General features: G+C 39.5%; 1 protein-coding gene across 1 annotated transcript in view; it reads left to right on the forward strand.

Moving 5' to 3' along the window:
• Positions 1-20,014, forward strand: part of MLLT10 (MLLT10 histone lysine methyltransferase DOT1L cofactor) — a 102,987-nt gene that overhangs the window by 22,876 nt on the left and 60,097 nt on the right. The window contains exons 5-6 of the mRNA XM_081882779.1: positions 3,528-3,631; positions 4,483-4,576. Coding sequence (XP_081738905.1) covers positions 3,528-3,631; positions 4,483-4,576 — 198 coding nt within the window. The remainder of the gene's footprint in view (positions 1-3,527; positions 3,632-4,482; positions 4,577-20,014) is intronic.

The following is a 20,014-nucleotide window of genomic DNA, read 5'->3' on the forward strand; positions in this document are numbered from 1 at the left end:
GTTTTATAACATGTTCACCCTAATCCAGTGACAGTGATTCTTCAATACAGTAGAAGAATTAGTTGCTCTGTGTGTGGCTGTAATGTTCAGGTAGTTGGCACTGGAACTTGATGTTGTAAAAGCTGAACATGTCATCAATAAGATCCAGTCAGGCATGTTTAGTCTACTACACATCTCTGAATTGGGTTGATGCAGTTGATCAAGAGATCATAAAGACATATGATTTTATCATATTTGTAGAAAACCATTTTGCAATGTGAACTGATATTTGAAAAACAGTTGTCTATGTGTTTGACTAAGGCCTACTCAGAGTAGATCCATTATGTATATTTTAAGGGCATTTTATAAAACCGATTCATATTGTACATAAATATGGAAAGGATATGCTTATATATGTTTATATGCAACTGTGTTGTTCCCCTTAATGTATGAGAGACTCACTTGTTCTCCATGTGTATGCTCTGTAGCAGATTTACAGATATGTCATACATCCATTTTGTAACCATACCTATGTCATATACGTATGTTTACAAAATGGATATATGATATTTCTGTACTTAACAGGTATATATTACTAACTTGGATAATGTGTGAAGGGACCCTTGGAGTCCTGTTTTTGTTTTTGGTGCAGCTTCAGGCTTTGCTAGTGGGCATTTATTGGTGAATACTTAATCATTGCTGAAAACAGTAGGCTGCTCAACACTGGGCCTGTAGAGAAGAAACGTGGTGGGACTTCTGTGTCCTCTTTCACATCTAAAACAAAAATGAATGTCAGACACATATGGACAAATATCTGCATGAGATTTCTGTAGTAAACTTGTCGGGTAGAATACAGACTCTTACATGAAGAAAGTTGTTAGATGGATTTGGGTTTACTAATAAGATAGAGATGAGTATATGAGCATTATATGATGTAAGGTAGAACAGGAGCCTGTCATTGGAGGGAGCAAATAATAGTTGGTTATGGATTAGAATAAGAGTTCCAAATGTTTTTGAGATAACTTGATAGACTGTAATAAGCCAGTATCAAAGTTCATTATCTTGTGGAAAGTGACTGGTTACATGAAACATTTCATGTCATGAAATTGTAATGAGATGATTAAATGAGATTGTATGTTGCTAAGGGCACCAGTATTTGAACAATGCTTTCAAAGAATCTATTAATACGTTTGTAAGCAGCCTTTGAAAGTTTCACCCTACAGTCAATACAGTTGTACCTTGGTAGTCAAATGCCTTAGTCGTGGAACAAATCGGCTCCCGGTTGTCACAAACCCAGAAGTGAGTGTTCTGGTTTGCATACATTTTTTGGGAAGCTGAATGTCCAGTGTGGCTTCCGATTGGCTACAGGAATCTCCTGCAGCCAATCGGAAGCGGTGCCTTGGTTTTTGAACCGTTTCAGGAGTTGAACGAACTCCCAGAACAGATTAAGTTTGAGAACCAAGGTATGACTGTATAGGAGTACCACAAGTAAGACACCAGCTCCTTTCAGCAGACAACCCTTGCTGTCCCCAAACATGAAGCTTGTTGAGTTTTCAGCTGAAGAGCTAGAGGCATTGCAAGAGTTAAAATATTTGTTTGGATTAGAATTGTACTGTATTTAATAAGTACTAGGAATGCCCAGCTATGCATCCTGTGAGACTGAGATTATTTTAAGAATATAACAATTTTCTGTGAATATTAGAAATCTTGTTTGAAAAGTAGGTTTATTGTGAATCTCCATGCTGGTAAAGGAATTACTGAATCTGCCTAGAAGAGTGCATTTTTATGAAATCCTCTGGCAGCCATGAAACAGCCCCCATTATAGCTTTGTGATTGCTGATATGCATTTCTGGGTTTCAATTCTGCAGGGTAGCCATTGATACAAAACAGTTAATGCCAGCAGCCCAAGGAAAATTGAGATAATCTTACTTCACAAGAATGTTGACTTAGAAGTATTTTGTTAGACCTGCAAAAGCAACAGGTTTTATTGAAAAATATTAAAATGTTAGCTTTGCATATTTTAAATAGAATTCCTTTGTGGTTGTGCATCTGGGTATGTGTGTCGTATGCTGCTGGCCCCACTGGAGGTCTTCCACATTGCTACAGCGAATTTAATTAAAATAATCAGAAAATCTTAATGATACGATGATCTGAAGAAATGTAAATTATAGGGCACTTATCATGTAGCAAAGTTATTCCAGGTTTTCTTAGTACAGTACTGTTATTTACTGCATCTGAGGCCTGATGTCAGTCATTGATTACTATGCAGGAACACTTTCCCATAATGCCTTTCCTTGCTATTAACATGATATGAAGCCTCAGTAAATTCATTCTGAGTCTTTATAACCAAGGAGCTTTATTTGCCAGAACCATCCTCCAGGGTAGTGTATTAATGTGGAGACATACCATATGATAAAGAAGTAGGTTGTATTCATCCAAGGGTGGTCTGTACATGAGGCGAAGCGAAGTCATTTGCCTCAGGTGATTCTGATTCTGTTCCCTCCCCCTCCTCGCCCCCACTGTTGTACTGCTGCCAGCACATTTCATGCTGTGGATCCAGTGCAGTTCCCCTTGCCACCGTGTCCTTGCCATTGCTGTGGTGTTGTGGTGGCAGCGCAGCCACAGCCACAGTTGTGGTGATGGGTTGGGTGGCAGGGACAGCGGAGGGAGGGGGTAGGGTACCATATCTGCAGGGGGCAGGCATCAGGGGCGTAGGCAAAATGTCTTGGGCCAGCCCTGTATTTACCAATGCTATACATAATCCAGGGACTAAACTAGGCCAACATGGTGTGGTGGTTAAGAGCGGTGGGCTCGTAATCTGGTGAACCGGGTTCACGTCTCCATTCCTCCACATGCAGCTGCTGGGTGACCTTGGGCTAGTCGCAATTCTCTGAAGTCTCTCAGCCCCACTCACCTCACAGAGTGTTTGTTGTGGGGGAGGAGGGGCAAGGAGATTGTTAGCCGCTTTGAGACTCCTTAGGGTAGTGATAAAGTGGGATATCAAATCCAAACTCTTCTAGGCTTTATTTCACCCTGGTCAGAAAATTAGTTTGGCACCCTCCTATGCGTGTTTGTGTACACACATAGAGAGAGACTAGGAGCCTCAATGGCGTCCCTCTGGAGGCTTCACCTAGGGCAAAAAAACTGCCCCCCCCCATAGCTACGGCTCTGCATCTTGGTAGCATCGGGAACAGCTAATCACACAAAGCATTCTGCATAACATAACATCTGAAGAAGTGTGCATGCACACGAAAACTCATGCCTATAACAAACTTAGTTGGTCTCTAATGTGCTACTGGAAGGAATTTTTTTGACTATGACAGACCAACATGGCTACCTACCTGTAACTATGCATAACATACCGTCTGTTTTGGAATATTGGAGTGTGACTTCAATTAGCAGGTCTGAGAACCGAAGCACTGTTCAGTCTTGCCTTTGCTTTGTATTTGCTTTGTTGCACAAAGGAGTATTACTCTTACTTTTGCTGCTGAGTTTGAGTCCATTTAAAGGTAATAGTGTTCTTACAACTGTCTTATTTTCCCCAATAGACATGTTATATATGTGATGAGCAAGGCAGAGAAAGTAAAGCAGCCACTGGCGCTTGCATGACTTGTAACAAGCATGGATGCCGCCAGGCTTTCCATGTAACATGGTAAGTAAGCAATTCCCACTTGTGTGCATTCCTGGTTTCCTCTCTCCAAGTTATATTGTTTTATTGCCCTGGTAGATGTGGCTCCATAGTGGCATGATTCCATTTAAAATAATCACTTGTTATAGCACGGTTGTAGTAAGTACATTTCACTTAACCATTATTTCTATAACTCATTGTACAATTTGTGCTGCGGTAGTGCAGAAAAAAGGCTTGCTGTCCTTCCTACTCACAAACAGCAGTAACCTTAAGACATTTTTCTGATTAGATTTTCAAGTGCATGTTTACACACTCGGCCAAAAGATTATCTTTCATCTAAGTAAGAACCTGTTTTAGGGAGCAGTTTTGTGTGTCTCAGGAGGGAGGCTGAGAGGTTGTAGGATGCTGTGGAGATGGAGGTGTGTGGGCACAGGCCTCCCTAGTATGGGGGCATAAGTTCTGTTGCTGTCATTCTACTACCAGCAGTGTTCTGAGGATGGTAGAGAAACAGGCCTTCTGGGACATATTGGGGAAGGCATTACATCCATTTGATCCCAGACCCCATTGTTGTCCAAACATGCCAACAGAAAGGGAGAAAAACTATTTCCCCTTTCATTACTTATTTCCCTTCCCATTAATGTCAATGAGAGGGGGGAAATTTCGAAGGCTGAAAGGAGGGGAGTGGAACTTCTGCCTCCCAGCTCCTGACTTCCACCTTCACCAGCCCAAGCTGGGAGAGCTTAGGCAATGACATTCTCTCTATCATAGATCCCTCCCCCTGACAACTTTGGGATTCCTCTCCTAAATATTTTGTTGAGCAGTTACATTTTCTATCTTCAGTATCTGATTTCTTCCTCTCTTTTGCTTCTTCTCAGTGCACAGTTTGCAGGACTTCTTTGTGAAGAAGAAGGAAATGGTGCAGATAACGTACAGTATTGTGGCTACTGTAAATACCATTTCAGTAAGCTGGTAAGAATCTGTTGAATTTAGTGTTTCAAATATTGTATTTTACTAATGACATGTACACTTAACAATTGACCACTAACAAGGTGTTGCTTTTACTAAATAGTGACTAAAATGTAATCTTCTGGTCATTTAAAAAAAATTAGTGAATGACAATTTTGACTTTCCAGTTTTATTTCATAGTGAGTTTAATCTTTGTTATGGGAATAGCCTGAGGAACACCCACATTTTAATACTACATGTGTACTTTGCCTTATAAAGAAAAAGCTTCCTAACTAAATCAGACAGTCATCCAGTCCATTGTTCTTGCAGCAGTGCCCCCCACCATCCCAGATATCTCTGGGAAGCCCCAACTCAGAACATGATGGTAATAGCCATGCACTGATCTCTGTTCCCTATAGATAGTAAGGTTCCTTTTTAGCTAACATAATAATAGCAACTTGCTGGCTTCCTGATTCTCTTGCTCTTATTTAAACTAATATTTTTAAAAATAGCAATTCTTTTTTTTCCTGGCTTGTTTGATGTACATTTGGTTTGTCAGAGCACTTTTTCTTGTGTCTCTCACTATGTTTCAATTCAGGCAAGCCCTGCAATTTTTGAAAGAAAAATTATTGACTTTTATAGCATTCTTTATTATTTGCATTGTTTATGTGCCACCCTAAAACAAAAACTATCTGCGCTGCTTTGAACATAAAAATACATGTTACAATAAAAGTACAATAAAAACACAGCAATAAAATCAGAACAGTCAATTGAAACAGAGAGCAAATAAATAAATTCACAATTTGAAACAGTGGAATAAAAGTTCACTGAATTAAATAATATTCAAAACACAATGTTCAAAGGCCTGGGAAAATCAGAAGGCCTTTCAGGTGGGGAGGAAAAACCTACCAGAGGAGGTGTGAGGCAGACCTCTCTAGAAACTGAATTCAACAAGTGGGGGGCTACTGGTGCAAAGGACCCCTTTTCTTGATACTGCTATTTAACTACCCTTGCATCTTTTAAGATTTATTGGTGCCTTTTTTCACCTGTTGTAGCTATTATTAAAGAAGTTTAAAATAATTTCCAAGCTTCTTGAAGTGATTTGGCTCTCCCAACTATGTATGTTTTAGCTTACTTTTACCTAATAATAATCATAATATTAATGTTAATTCCCCATTTTACAGTTTAATATGACTGAGTGAATTTCTGGTCATTTTTTCATATTCACTATATTTAAGCATGATTGTATTGTGTTCATTGTTTGCATCTTCTGCCAGATCCTATTCACCTTTTGGGATTAAATACATAAATTTTCTTTTTGGTGAGTTCCATGATTGACCATCCCATCTGGAGTCATTTATTGTCTCTAGAAAACTTGTGCCTATTGTGATACGATTCCCCCACCCCCTGAGAAATTTCATGGAGTCTCCTGTTATAATATTTCCAACCTTAGCTGCATCCCTGACAACCTTTTTGTAATTTAGCCTATTTTACAAGCCTAAATGGGAGTAAGTCTAACTGAATTCAGTGAGACTTGCTTCTGAACTGACATGCATAGGATTTATGCTGTCAGTCACTATTAGAGCAATAGCCATATGTTATTATTTTTACTTGGATTTTGGGGATAAACTTTATGTTCGAAGTTTTCTAATTTATTCAGTTAACTAATGCCATTTCTTTAATAAAAATTGTATGTGAGGATAATCACATGCTGTTGACTTTTCAGTATTCTCCTAGGTTTCTGATTCAGCAAATATAGCTATATTCTCTTCCAATTCTGAGCTTCCTAATTTATATATTTTGTCCTTCTCCTAAAATTATTTTTCTGTGTAGGATTTCAAGTGACATTTGAGTATTTCTGAACAGCTCCCATTAGTTTCTGTGCTTGTTGTCAGTTTCTGTTCTATCTGTACTCTGAGGGTGTAGATTAAGGCTCCAGATTGTTCCATTGCTGCTATATCTCTCTACCCGCATGACACCTGACATCAGGTGTGGGCAGGTGGGCATGGTTTGGGGGAAAGTGCCTTGTGGGCCAAATTTGGGGCTGATTTGGCCTGAAGGCCACTGCTTCCCCACCCTCATATAGAATAACAGCTGCAAGTGATCCTGAAACAGATACTCCTCAGCACCTGCAGGTTGTTCACCAAAAGTTGGGCTTTACAACCTATGATTATGTTGTATGATTATGTTGTACAACCTAAATCATAGGTTACAGGGAACCAGACAGAGGGCCTTCTCGGTAGCGGCGCCCATCCTGTGGAACACCCTCCCTTCAGATGTGAAGGAAATAAGCAGCTATCCTATCTTTAAAAGACATCTGAAGGCAGCCCTGTTCAGGGATGTTTTTAATATTTAATGCTGTACTGTTTTTAACATTTGATTGGGAGCCGCCCAGAGTGGCTGGGGAAACTCAGCCAGATGGTATAAATAATAAATTATTATTATTATTATTATTATTATTATTATTATTATTATTATTATTATGCTAGATTCCGATTCCTTTGGGATTCAAGATAAGCAAGTGTTGTCGATGCAGAATGTGATCCAGAGATGTGGAATTAATCTGATTTAACTTATTCATAAGCTATATATACTTAAGAGCTGACTAGTGAGGATTCTGCTGTGTATACAGGTTTTCCCCACTCTAGCATATTAAAGTGTTAGACCTGAATTTGGTATTTCTCAGATCTCACAGGCAATGGACTCCCAGTAGGATGCCTGATATTTATCCTTGCTCAGTCCCTCCCCTTCCCAGGACACACTTAAGTTCTGCAAAAATTTCCTTTCCTTTCCTTTCCTTCTGATCATCACTTGCTGCTACTGTAAACCCTCCTGACTTCCCACTTTCTTTTCCTGGATTTTTCCATGCTTTGCCATGTGGATTTAGACATCTTGCTTGCATTTCATTGTTTTGCTCATAGATGTCTTCATGTCTTCTGGACTGGAATGGCAGCTTAGAATTGCTTGCCTCCCTATAGCGCTAGTATCAGCAGGAGGACTGTTTATTCTGCTATCAGTAAATGCTAGAAACAACTATAACTGGAGTTGCCTTGGCTACTTGGCTTTACTTGAACGCTAGTCCTAGGGATTAAGATTTTATTCTGTTCTTTTCACCTCCCTGACAGCCTTAATATTTTATAAGGATCTCTGATCAAAGTGGAGTTAAGGTTTCAAATTCCACATCATAAGCAGGAATAACTCCACTGATTCAGTTGTTTGCATTTGACTACTGTACTTGCATTGACAGAAAAATAAGGTTAGCTATGTAAAATGAGTACTGATGTTAATATCTCACAGTTTACTAATGGCACAGCCAAGACACTATAAACCTGCATGTCTGAGATCATGTAGTGGAGCTGACAGTATGGCTTCTGGTGTAATATGTGCATTTTTAAAAGTTTTGTGTATAGTAAGGGGATTGGGCCCTTTCTGTCCCCAGCCCACTCAGCAGTCAAATATTGGATGTTTTGTTTGCATTTTGGTGTACACAGCCACAACCTAAAATGTGCAACTTGTAAATTTCAGTTTTGTGGTACATAGGGCTGACTTGTGTTAGACTTTATGCACATAGACTCCTATGCAAACATAATATCTGATGAACAGCTGTCATGCAGATCCATGGGCATGAAAGTACAACCACCTATTCTCTTTGAGAATATGTTGGATCAAGGCAGAGACCCGTCTAGTCCAGCCAGATGCGTATGGGCTGCCTGCAAACAGGACCTGAACACAAGAGCGCACTCCTCTGCTGTCATTTCCAGAAGCTAGTATTCAGAAACATGGCTGCCTCTGACTATGGAGGCAGACCATTGTCATCATGACTACTAGCCACTGAAAGCTGTATTGTTCATTAATTTGTCTACTCCTGTTTTAAAGCCATCCAAGTTGGTGGCCATCTCTGCTTACTGTGGAAGTAAGTTCCATAGTTTAACTATGCATTGCACTTTCTTTTAACTGTCCCAAAATTTCCAACATTCATTGGAATGCTACACGTTTTTGTGTTGGATGGCTACAGGTTTTAGTGTAATGTATTTAGTGTTAGTGTTATGAAAGAGGGAGAAAAACCTTTTTTCCATTTCCTCCATGCCACTCATAATTTTATAAATTTCTATCATGTCACCTCTTTCTCACCTTTCCTATGATTTAAAAAGTCCAAAATGTTGAAACTTCCTCATAGGGGAGTTTTTCCAACCCCTTGATCCTTTTGGTCACAGTTTTCTGAAACTTTTCTAACTCTTGAATACACTTTTTGAAGTGAAGCAACCAGAACTGTACACAGTATTCCAAACGTGGTCATACCATAGATTTGTATAACAGCAGTATGGTATTGGCAGTTTTATTTTCCATTCCTTTCCTAATGATCCCTAGTATGGAATTTGCAGTTTTCACAGCTGTTGCCCACCAGGTCAACATTTTAATTGAGCTATTCATTATAATCTCAAGGTCTCTTTCCTGGTCACTTGCTGCCAGCTCAGACCTCAGGATCATGTGTGTGTGTGTGTGTGTGTGTGTGTGTGTGTAAGATTTCTTTTGTACCAACATGCAAAACTTTATACTTGTTTACATTGAATTACTATTGCCATTTTTCTGCCCATTCACTCAGTTTGTTTTAATATCCCTGAACAATTTTGTATTATCAGCAAACATGATTATCAGCAAACATCACTGCTCACTCCTAATTCTAAATTGTTTATGAACAAATAAAGAGGCACAGGTCCCAATACTGATCCCAGGGCGCCTCCACTTTCTACAACTGCCATTTATTCCTGATGCACAAGAGGACCTCTCCTTTTATTCCATGACTGTTAAGCTTGGTCAGGAGTCAGAGTTTTTTTAGAGTCCATGTACACGTTATCTGTATGCTTACTATCTCTCACAAAGACCCGTAATAGGCTAGTAAGACAGGACTTGCCGTTGCAGAAGCCAGGTTGCCTCTTCTTCAGCAAGGCTTGTTCTTCTATATGCTTCATTATTTTATCTTTGACAATTCTTTCCACCATTTTTCTTGGGATAAACGTTAAGCTATTTGGCCTGTAATTTCCAGGATTCTCCCAGTTCCCTTTTTAGAAATTGGTTGTACACTGGCTGCTTTCTAGTTCTCAGGGACAAGTTATATATTTTTGTTAGAATATCAACAATTTCACATTTGAGTTCTCTGAGAACTCGCAAGTGAACGCCATCCAGACCAAGTGATCTATTAGGTGTAAAACTTCATTTCTTAGCAGCACTATCTGCCTCAGACATCTTTGCACTTGTAGCTCTCATAACCTCTGTATAGATCAGTAGTTGCTGTAGAATCATTACAATTTTTCAAATTTCTGTGGCTTTCCTTGTTATGGAATGATGCCTGAAAAAGTACAGGATGGGGCTTTTTAAGTGGTTGGGCTTCTAATAATGAAAGACACAGCTTTCCCCATGAACTCTCAATTAATATATTTAAACACCTGTTGTTCTGCAGTATTTTATAAATCCCTACTCTTCTCCAGTCAGTGACATGATACCTTGAAACAATAAAATTCATGCACGGCAGAAAGTCGTGTTATGAGTCGTGAAAGTAATTGTGCATTACTTTCTTCAGCACTATAAAAGTACCAAGTAAGTAATGTGCCAGAATTATACTGAGGATTATTGAGGCTACAGTTGTTGAAGTATTAATTTGTTATTTTTAAGCACTATGCAAATAAATACTGCATAGATAATAAAAAAATACAAGTCTAATATAAATTCTGCTTCTTGGGTCATGTCTTAATACTTGGATTGACTCTTTAAATATTGCTACTTTTTTAAAGGTATGATTACCTAGAAATACTGTTGATTCTGAAATGGGTTGATTCTGAAGCAGCTACTCTTTAGCTGTTTAACTGTCAGCTTCAATGAGCAAATGAATAGAAGTTGCTAATTCTTTAGGCTAGGAACTACTAATAGGTGCTGTTTATTTAAGGTGCTGTTTATTCATGCCTCACATAAGCATGTCTTAATATATGCAAATTCAGCAAAATAATGCTTTTAATCTTATGATACTGACTTTATTAAAGGTACCTTTACAAATAGTGGCAGTGAAGATAGCAGGCTTTTTATTCTCGTCTTTTCATACTCCTCAGAACAGCTTTGTTTAGATTATGAGTGTATTGGTTAGCTCTGGAGTTATGAATTTGTGTTTTGATTGATAAGGTGCTTGTCAGACATGGTGTAGATGGCTTTTACGTATATTCATTTCATGAATATATATATATATATATATATGTATATATATTTTCTCTTTTTAGAAAAAGAGCAAACGGGCATCTAATAGGTCATATGATCAAAGTTTAAGTGATTCTTCCTCTCACTCTCAGGATAAGCACCATGAGAAAGAGAAAAAAGTAAGTGGATCTGTTACATAACACATCTGCTTTTATTGTGTTAGCACCTTCGAAATGTTTAATCAGTAATCATTAAATGTATGAGGATGTTTGGTTTCTTCAGTGTGGGAAACAACTATATTAATACTGTGTGCGTGTTGATTCAGCGATAACAAGACCTAGTGGAGGAACTCTCCTTTTTGTTCCTTACATTTCATTCTACCAGTGTCCTTGTTTCAAGTTGCGGGGAAAGGGGATTAGAGTAGGGTTTCTTGCATGTAATTGATTTTATTATAGATTTTGTCATATAATAGTGAAGCTGGTTTTCATTTGACTATACGAGTAGCATACCAGTTCTTAAAAAATATCAGTTTCTGCATATCTTCTTATTGCAATCTTTCATGTACCCATTTCACTTCTGTTAAGAAAGCTAGTTAGAAGTTGTTGGCTGATCTTTCGGTGGTACTTGCAATCTTTTCTGCATTGTAATTACATACAAGATGCTATTATCATTCATATGGAAATTTGTAATCTCAGTAAATTGTAAAAAATAAATCACTAAAGACTAATTGCATCCCTGTTGACTTGTTCTTCTTATACTTTGATTTTAGATAGTTTAGGGAAGAAGGTTGATTCAGTGTTGGTAAGTGAATACTTGCAAATTTTTGGCTCACAATACCAAATTTATAATTGCTTTAAGTTATTTGTTTTCCATTGCATAGAACTAAAGCAGCAGATTTAACTCAAACCTCTATAAGAGGAGAGTAGACTCTGTCTGGATATTCCAAGCCTATGTTCAGTGTTACCTTGTTTTGTGAACTATTTTGTTGGGGAAACGGCTCTGCTTTTCCAACTTAGCCATATTTGCTAGGATTCAGGAAGGTATACATTGAAGTCGGCTCAGCTTCTTGCTGGTGATGTGGGATGGGGCACAATCCTGAAATTGTATTTCATAAAATGTAATTAGCAAATAAATCTATCTATAAAATTCCAGTCAATCTGAGTAGTTTCAAGTTGTATCAGTCATAAATATGGCTTCTGTAGAGAGTGAAGTGTGATAAGCTGCCCATAGATTTGTTGTAGGTAGAACGATCCTACAGTGGAAAAGAATGTGGCTAACATACTTTTAAATTAGATTCACTTTAATCCAATCTGCAACTAACAAATAGTATGTTTCTACAGACAGACATAGTGAAACTGAAGGTGCCAGTTCCAGGCAACAGCTTTGAGAGTACAGGGGTTCTGAATCAAGGCAAAAAATCCGGTTTAGGCCACCAGAGTAAGAAGTCAAGGCAGGGTAAAGTCTCTGGGTTATGGCAATGCAAGGGTTTCAAGATTCATTGGCACCCTGGATAACTCAATGCAAAACTCAGGCTAGAGACACCATAACAGTAGAGATTAAATGTTGCCTGAGCATGGCAGATGTTCAGACTTAATAGAAGCTGCAGCTCTATCTGAGTTACTAGTTTCACCTTAAGTGAGACAAGGTGCCACAACCAGCCTGCCTTGACAGATTGGGAGAGTCTGTGGTTCTGTTAAGACTTCTGAGTTGGAGTTCTCTGAGTCAGAGGAGGGAAAGTGACTGACATAATAGACTCTTCTTTCATAAGTACTTCTGGACACGTCGTCTCAGAGGTCTAGAGAGGCCTGGGCCACTTCCAACTTTTGAGACCTCTACTCAGAATAAAAACTACAAACAATGAGTCAACACACTAAAACAAAATAATACAATCCTTCCTCCTCCCCATTCAACAACCAAAAACTGTTTCCTTCAGACTCAGAGCAAGAAATACAAAGGGCCTGTGTGTAGGCCAGCCTGAGAACGAGACACACTGGTTGGATGGGAGAAATTTGCACAGTGGAAACTCTCTTTTCAAATATTTAGGCTGCAATCCTAATCCCAATGGGAGTAATATCCATTGAATTCAATATAATTTATTTCTTATGGTTAGGATTGCCCTTAAAATCAACAGCTTCTCTGTACATGTGTGTAAGTGCCTTAGATACGCACAAGGGCTCTTTGGCTCTCAGCCATAGATAACCCTAATTATCCTAATGATGCAGAAAGAGGCATAGTAGCTGTGTGTTGACATTTCCATCTTATAAGTGGGTAGAAGGCCAACAATTAGACGCTTTCTCAAGATTATTGACCAAGGCTCTTGGTTTTGCTTCCCACACCATGTCTCTAGGTCATACATAATATGAGGAAGTTTTTATCTTGGGATTCTAGTTACATTCTCCCCACCTTTCTCGGCAGTTTGAATATACTTGTGCATTTGTCACACCAGGTTATTGACTAGGTAAAGGTAAAGGTACCCCTGCCCGTACGGGCCAGTCTTGACAGACTCTGGGGTTGTGCGCCCATCTCACTTAAGAGGCCAGGGGCCAGCGCTGTCCGGAGACACTTCCGGGTCACGTGGCCAGTGTGACAAAGCTGCATCTGGCGAGCCAGAGCCGCACACGGAAACGCCGTTTACCTTCCCGCTGGTAAGCGGTCCCTATTTATCTACTTGCACCCGGAGGTGCTTTCGAACTGCTAGGTTGGCAGGCGCTGGGACCGAGCAGCGGGAGCGCACCCCGCCGCAGGGATTCGAACTGCCGACCTTTTGATCGGCAAGTCCTAGGCGCTGAGGCTTTAACCCACAGCGCCACCTGCGTTATTGACTACTAATCAGTTTTTTCCAATTTTGCAGGGGGGAGGTATTCGTTATACTCAGTTGTATTTTAAATTGTTATATGGATATTTTAATATTTTAATATTTTGTTACTAAAGCTAACAGCATTAGAATAATAGAACCTAATAGGCAGTTCATTCCTAGAGTGTAGATCCTTGTGGCATCATCCATGCATATGGGGGAATCCAAAAGGAGCCAATTGCCAGCTAAGCATGCTAAGTGGCCACAGAAGAGTGCCTTTTTGAGGAGGAGGAGTAATGCAAAACGGGGGGTGGAGAGGAATTGGATATAGAATATCCTGGAAAAGGGCATAGCTGGCTGGTTGGAGCCCTTAACAGAAGCACTGCACACTGCCAAATGTTCTTGCAGGTCCCCTTGTATAGGCTGGAGCCTGCTTGTCTGTTGGGTAGTTTCTAAACCATTTTAAATGATTATAGCCTGAGAGCTCAGTTTTTAAAGTAAGCAATTTTTTCTTAATAGTAGCAATTGCAAAGAAATCTGTTTTATTTAATTTCGGTTTACAAAATTTTCAAAATCCCTTGATAGATGAATTTAAGTTTTGAAAATGTCATGATTCTTCCATAATTGCAAACATGAGAGACACGTTTTACAGTTAAAAGCCTATGCTGTGTTGCAGTGGAGGAGCAGACATTAATGAACTATTCATTTTAGTGTGTATCCTTCTTCAAGTCACAATGAAAACGTGGGTGGGGAACTCCTTGCTAAACTTGTTTAACTAGCATTTCCAGCTCTTTGGAAGAGCTGCCAAGCCGATCTGCACTGTATGAAGACAACATGCAGTATGTGAACAAAATAAAACTGACTGAAAGAGCAACCAACCAAAACGATATATAACATTTTTTCCCTTATTTAAAACTTTGTTGCTGTGAAATGCTTCTCTTTGTATTGCACTGAATAAAATATTGATGCTGCAGATAAAATGAAGAATTCATTGTCCAGTAGCAAATACCTTGTGTTAGATGTGCCAGAAAGTCCTTTAAGGATTTACAGTAGGACTTAAGATCTCCCTGTTACATTCCACTGGCTAGAAAATTGGTGCCTTTAGAAGGGGAAAGAGCCTAACCACCAGTTGATATTATGTTTGGGGTAAGTCTTTGTATGCTGAAGTGACATTTTGATGCTGGGGTTTTCTGGGCGGGGGAATGGAGATACTTTGGAAGTCCTCTTGGTCTCCCTTTTGTCTGTGAAACTGCGCATATAGATTTGTTGTGTCAATTTCTTTCATTGATTGATGAACTAGCTGGCTTTATATGGATGGCTATTTACATTTGGGTCACCGTTTATTCTTTATTATAATTAATGGTAGTATCATAGCTGATTTGCTCTCCTCTCATAGCTGTTGTTTTTGGGGTTGTTTTTTTAATGGATGCTTGTTCTTAAGAGTTTTAAGTGAAATTTATGGTCCAATGTGTATAATTCAGCTGTTTACATTTTATTATATGCAGATTATGCTGTTTTAACCTTGCAAACCCACTTGGGACTTAGATGACTAGCAACTTATTGCAGATTGTTATTGAAACAAATATTAACTATGAGAAGTCAAAAGTTAATGGTCTTTCCAAAAGGGAAGGCCAAGTAAACTTCGGCCATGGGTATGGATAAGTATCTTGGGATCTTGTTTCAGGAATCTACCAGTTAGGAAGTGCAGGACAAATTAGCAAAGGTCAAAGCAAAGCATACAATAATAACATTAATTGGATTTTTCTACACAAAAGGAAGTAAATTTGTTCCAGCAACCATATGCATGTAGGCTGCAAAAAGTTGTGACCCAGATTTTGTTTGGAGCCTCAATCTTGTTTCCAGGACTCAACTTTTCTTTGGAAGGAATTCAGTCTTCCTTTCTTAGAACTATACCTAAATGTGTTGCTGGTGCTGCTTTTAATTTGGAAGTCAGTTTTAGCTCATTAAGTAGCTTGGCATGGACACACTCAATTCATTATTGGTTTCAAATTTGCTCCTTTACCTCTTCCAACTCTCTGGTCTGTCAGGTGCTGCTTTGTGTCTTTCTGGAAAAGCGAGTTAAGTGGAAAAAACTGCTGCTGGTTTTTCTCCTGTTTTCTGCTCTCACTGGAATTAGTAGTTGAATAGAGTATAAATATACAGGCGGGCAAGAGCTACATCTATTAGCTAGGGGAACATCTACTGTACGTCATTGGCCCTGGCTTCATCTGCTTCTAATAATGGTGTGTCAATACCAATGCCTCAGTGCAGAAGAGTATTTTATTGGACCATTTTAATATTAATTCTTCAAAGAGTTTAGATGGCAGAATTGCTAGAGAGCTTTCATTTAAAGATAGAGGCTGTCCATGTAACCACACAAAGACCGAAACAGTCTTATGTGTTCTTTTACTGTAGTTTTTATCAGGAGCTTAGAGAATGTATTGTATATCCTTTTATATGACAGCTTCCTAGTTGATCTTATTACAGAGCAGGTGGCAAAATATCGGAATGGCGTCATATTTCTTGTTCTTAGACTGTCAGGTTTTAAACAGTTTGTTTCAATGAGGCTGCAATTTTGTATTTTGTCTTTTTGACCTGTTGATCATAATAAACATCTGAATATCTAATTTAGGGGTCATGCCATATATATGTTTTTGCTATTGGCATTTGCTAGAAGTTTGTCTTTTCAAATCATCGTATTTATTTATTTGCAGTATTGATATTTTACTTTATTAAATTTGTATACCACCCTTCATCCATAGTTCTCAGGGAGGTTCACAGCAATAGGCTGTAATGCTTTCTTGAGGGCGGGGGAAGTCTTATAAAGAAGAGCACATCCTTTGATAAGTGGTATATTCATTGTTGAATTGTTTCTTCTTAATATCTGCAATACTTGACTTTTCTGTATGCAGGGCAGTGATGGAATCTATTATATTTTGGTCCAAGGTGCCAACAAGGTATCTGGCAGTGTTGGATCTCCAGTAGCAGTGGGAGGAACTCCCCCCAGGTTGTGGGTATGGTGGCTGCTGCAATAAGCAAATGACTGGTTGAGCATGGGGTTAAGAAGGTATAAACTGTACTGTTGGTTCAGTGAGAGGGAATTAATCAGGTCTGAACAGCAACTAATGCAATTGACACAGCTCTGGGAAGCTATAGATCTTTATATTCTTTCCATGATTCCTTTCCACCTCAAACCTACTCTGACTCGAGGAACAAACTGTATCTGGGATTCTGCCATGCCCAAAAGCTTTTCCATAGGTCAAATTGGGGAGTCTTGCTCCATCTACGCCATCACCCCCCTTCCACTAAAGCATAACCTCTGTATACAAAGCCATTCAGAATGGTGGACTTGGTGCCCAAGCCCCATATAATAACTATTTCTGTAAATTCTTCCTGGAAACAAATTGGGAGCCAATGAGATCAAACAAAAAGGGAATGACATGATCTTTGTAAAATGTACCTGGAAGCAATCTTGCCACACAATTCTGCATCAGCTACACTTTCCAAACCCTTAGAGCACATTTCAGGTGTGGCAGGAGGCATGGTACCTCTGGTGGGGGACATGTGCTCCTTCTGGAGTAGTTTGGCTACCTTTGTTCCCCACCCAGCACTCACCTGTGGCTCCTAGAAGCTGCCAGCATGTGACAGTGGCCATACCCCGGGAAATGGATTTGACTGGCTCGCTAAATCAGGTGAGGGTTGCCGATTGGTCTCAACCCTCAGTGGATCAAGGACTTCCCCTGCATGCGATGACGGGATCTGGTTGAGTAAGCGGATGAAACCGGTAGTTGGTCCAGTGGTCAAGAAGGTCGTTTATGCACGTGCTATAGAGGGAAGTGAAATGCAGATGGGGCTCATCAACCTGGGAAGGTAACCCATCAAGGAGAAGGAAAACTCTGATCCTAAACCTCCACTGCCTTGCCTCCTTCCGCCAACTCCTGCAGCCAAACATATTGTTCTGCTTTCCTTTGGAACACACCAGCAAGGCCAAGAGTCATCTGGGCAGCCCAGGACCTCTATATACACAGCCCCAGGCTTGTGCCCTGGGGCGAGGTCACTGGTGTAGCACTCCATTGGCCAAGCTGGATATTACCAAGGTATATTTGATAGTCCTTTTTAATTGTGACATGTTGAACTGTGTACATGTTATACAAACATATATCATGGTTAATTCTTATTGTAATTTTAAAGATAAATTTAAAATGTCATGATACGGATAATTAACACTATAATATAGTTTGACATTTTTATTGAAAGAAACAAAAATCTACTAACTCCAAAATTCCAATTATCAAAAATAAAGGAATGATGTAAAGTGAATTTACATTTTTTTAAAAAAATGAAATTGTGTTTGTCAGCTAGTCATACTGCAAAGGGAGAAGTCGTAGCCAAACTAAATGATGGTCTACAAAAGAGAGAGCTTAAAAATGCCTTCTCTGGCATCGTGTTTAAAAAATACTTTGTTTTATAGCAATCTGAAGACCACAGAAGTTACTAAATATAATCTTTCCCAGGCAACCAAAATGTGTGCTTGGAATTTCCCCTTATGCTTCCAAATGCCTAAAATAATGTATGACTCCTGGAATCGTTAGAAAAGGTATCTCCCCACAGAACCACAAAGTCCATAAGCTGCCAAAAGAAGCCCAAATCAGCATGTGGCAACTCATTGCCATAGTTTCCTTTTCTATTGGTCTTAAATTAGATTTACCAGGCCTGAAACTGCTGAAATGTTTGCTAGGCCAATATGTTTTCTGGTGTCATTTCTTATTCTAAGATAGCTCTCAAAATACTGTGGCTCCATGTAATTAGGCTTGCATAGTTCTGTGGGTTCTGTACTTTGAAAGGGATCTTACATAGCATTGGAAAGGAAAACTGAGCCACACAGAATAGATTGTATTTGTGTGGTTACTTATACTTTATGTTTCCCACCCTTATGCCACCACATACAAGGTTTACTATGCCTGCCAGCTGCGTGCATAGGAGGGAGCTGCATTGTGGTAGGAGGCATACTTCCTCTACTCAAATTCAAATATGCTGTACACTATAAATGGAAACAAGACAGCAGCTTACTGCTACTGCTGTTTTTCAAAAGCTTGACAAAACCCCATAACATGCTTCTCTGAGCCAGTTAAGTATGGTTATTCTGTAATGAGCCAATAGTTGGTAGGAAATAAACTAGACTTAATAGTTGTAGTCTGATGGCCTTTTGAGAGTTCATGTGACCCTTTCAGGTTGGTGGAAAACCTGGATATTCTGTCCTATGAGATATAGGCAGCGTGCAGGATTGCTGGACACTGGGAAGATAGCACAGGGTGAGCTTCATGGTAACCTTTGTGACAAACTGATTGAACTGTAGAACAACAGCCTGTCCTTTGACTATAAGACAGGGCTGCCCCTGAGTGTTCTTCTACTGAGAACAGGTAAGGGCAAGCAGACATTTAAAGCACAGCTGGGAGTCACATCATACTGAAGTTGGAGATGAAAGCTCTGCAGTGGTTATGGCATCACTGCTGGAAAAGAAGTCTCTTCCTGTGCCACAGTCTACAGACTTTTCCTCTGCTGATCTCAGTTGGAAATGGCTCTGTGGGTCAGTTATGTTCTTGGTTCGCACTCAGCTGTATGTATTTAGGTTAACTTGGTGACTTTTCCTTCGACTATGTGCTGGACTTTCCATATGACTTAATGCACATCTAATGTATGCTTTACCCTAAGACACTACATGTTTAGAGTAAGAGTGAGTCTTATCTCCTCCACCCCAAATTATTCAGTCATTCAAATTTATGTTGGGAATTATGAACATAGAACCAGGAGCCACTCCAATATTAATTTGTAATAAAAATTGAGATATTATGTATGTCTGAGTTTTTGGAATGTGTGGCTTGAGTTTTCTTACTTGGTTTTGTTTGTTTTCAGTCTGCTTCAGCTGATATGTCTATGCAGGGATGGTATGTAGAGCAGTGGCCTAGGGAAAGAATTACAGGAGGAGGAGGAGCTGCCAGAGCCCCCTTTTCACACAACTACTTGCCAACATTCCTGTCTTCCACGTAGTCCAAGGGAAGTATCTGGGGATAGTGACACTTGAGTATCATGCTCTGCCGTTTTGCTAGCACTACAACTAGCTGTAGTTTTTATATTTTATCTTTGGAGCAGATAATCTTTGGAGACCCATAATTCATAAGCCTTGAGATGATTCTGATTAATTTGCCCTTCCATAGGAAGAGATTGTAGGAAACACATTTCTGCTGCAACAGCCCGATCAGAAGGCTATGGGTGGAATTCAGTGCCATGCTATTACAAACAGTCCCCACACTGTTCTGGTTGTTCTCCTGACCTCCCCAGAGCCAATTTTGTGTGCATGTGTGCCAGAGAAGGACTTTCACTGACTGGGTGTGTTAGGTGAATCCTGACCTATTACTTTTCACCTTCGTATTGAAATCCTGTTGTCTTTGTCCATGGAGTTTTATTGGCAGGGATACTGGAGTGGC

The sequence above is a fragment of the Podarcis melisellensis genome (assembly GCF_964234715.1).
Source record: "Podarcis melisellensis genome assembly, chromosome: 12".
NCBI lineage: Eukaryota > Metazoa > Chordata > Lepidosauria > Squamata > Lacertidae > Podarcis > Podarcis melisellensis.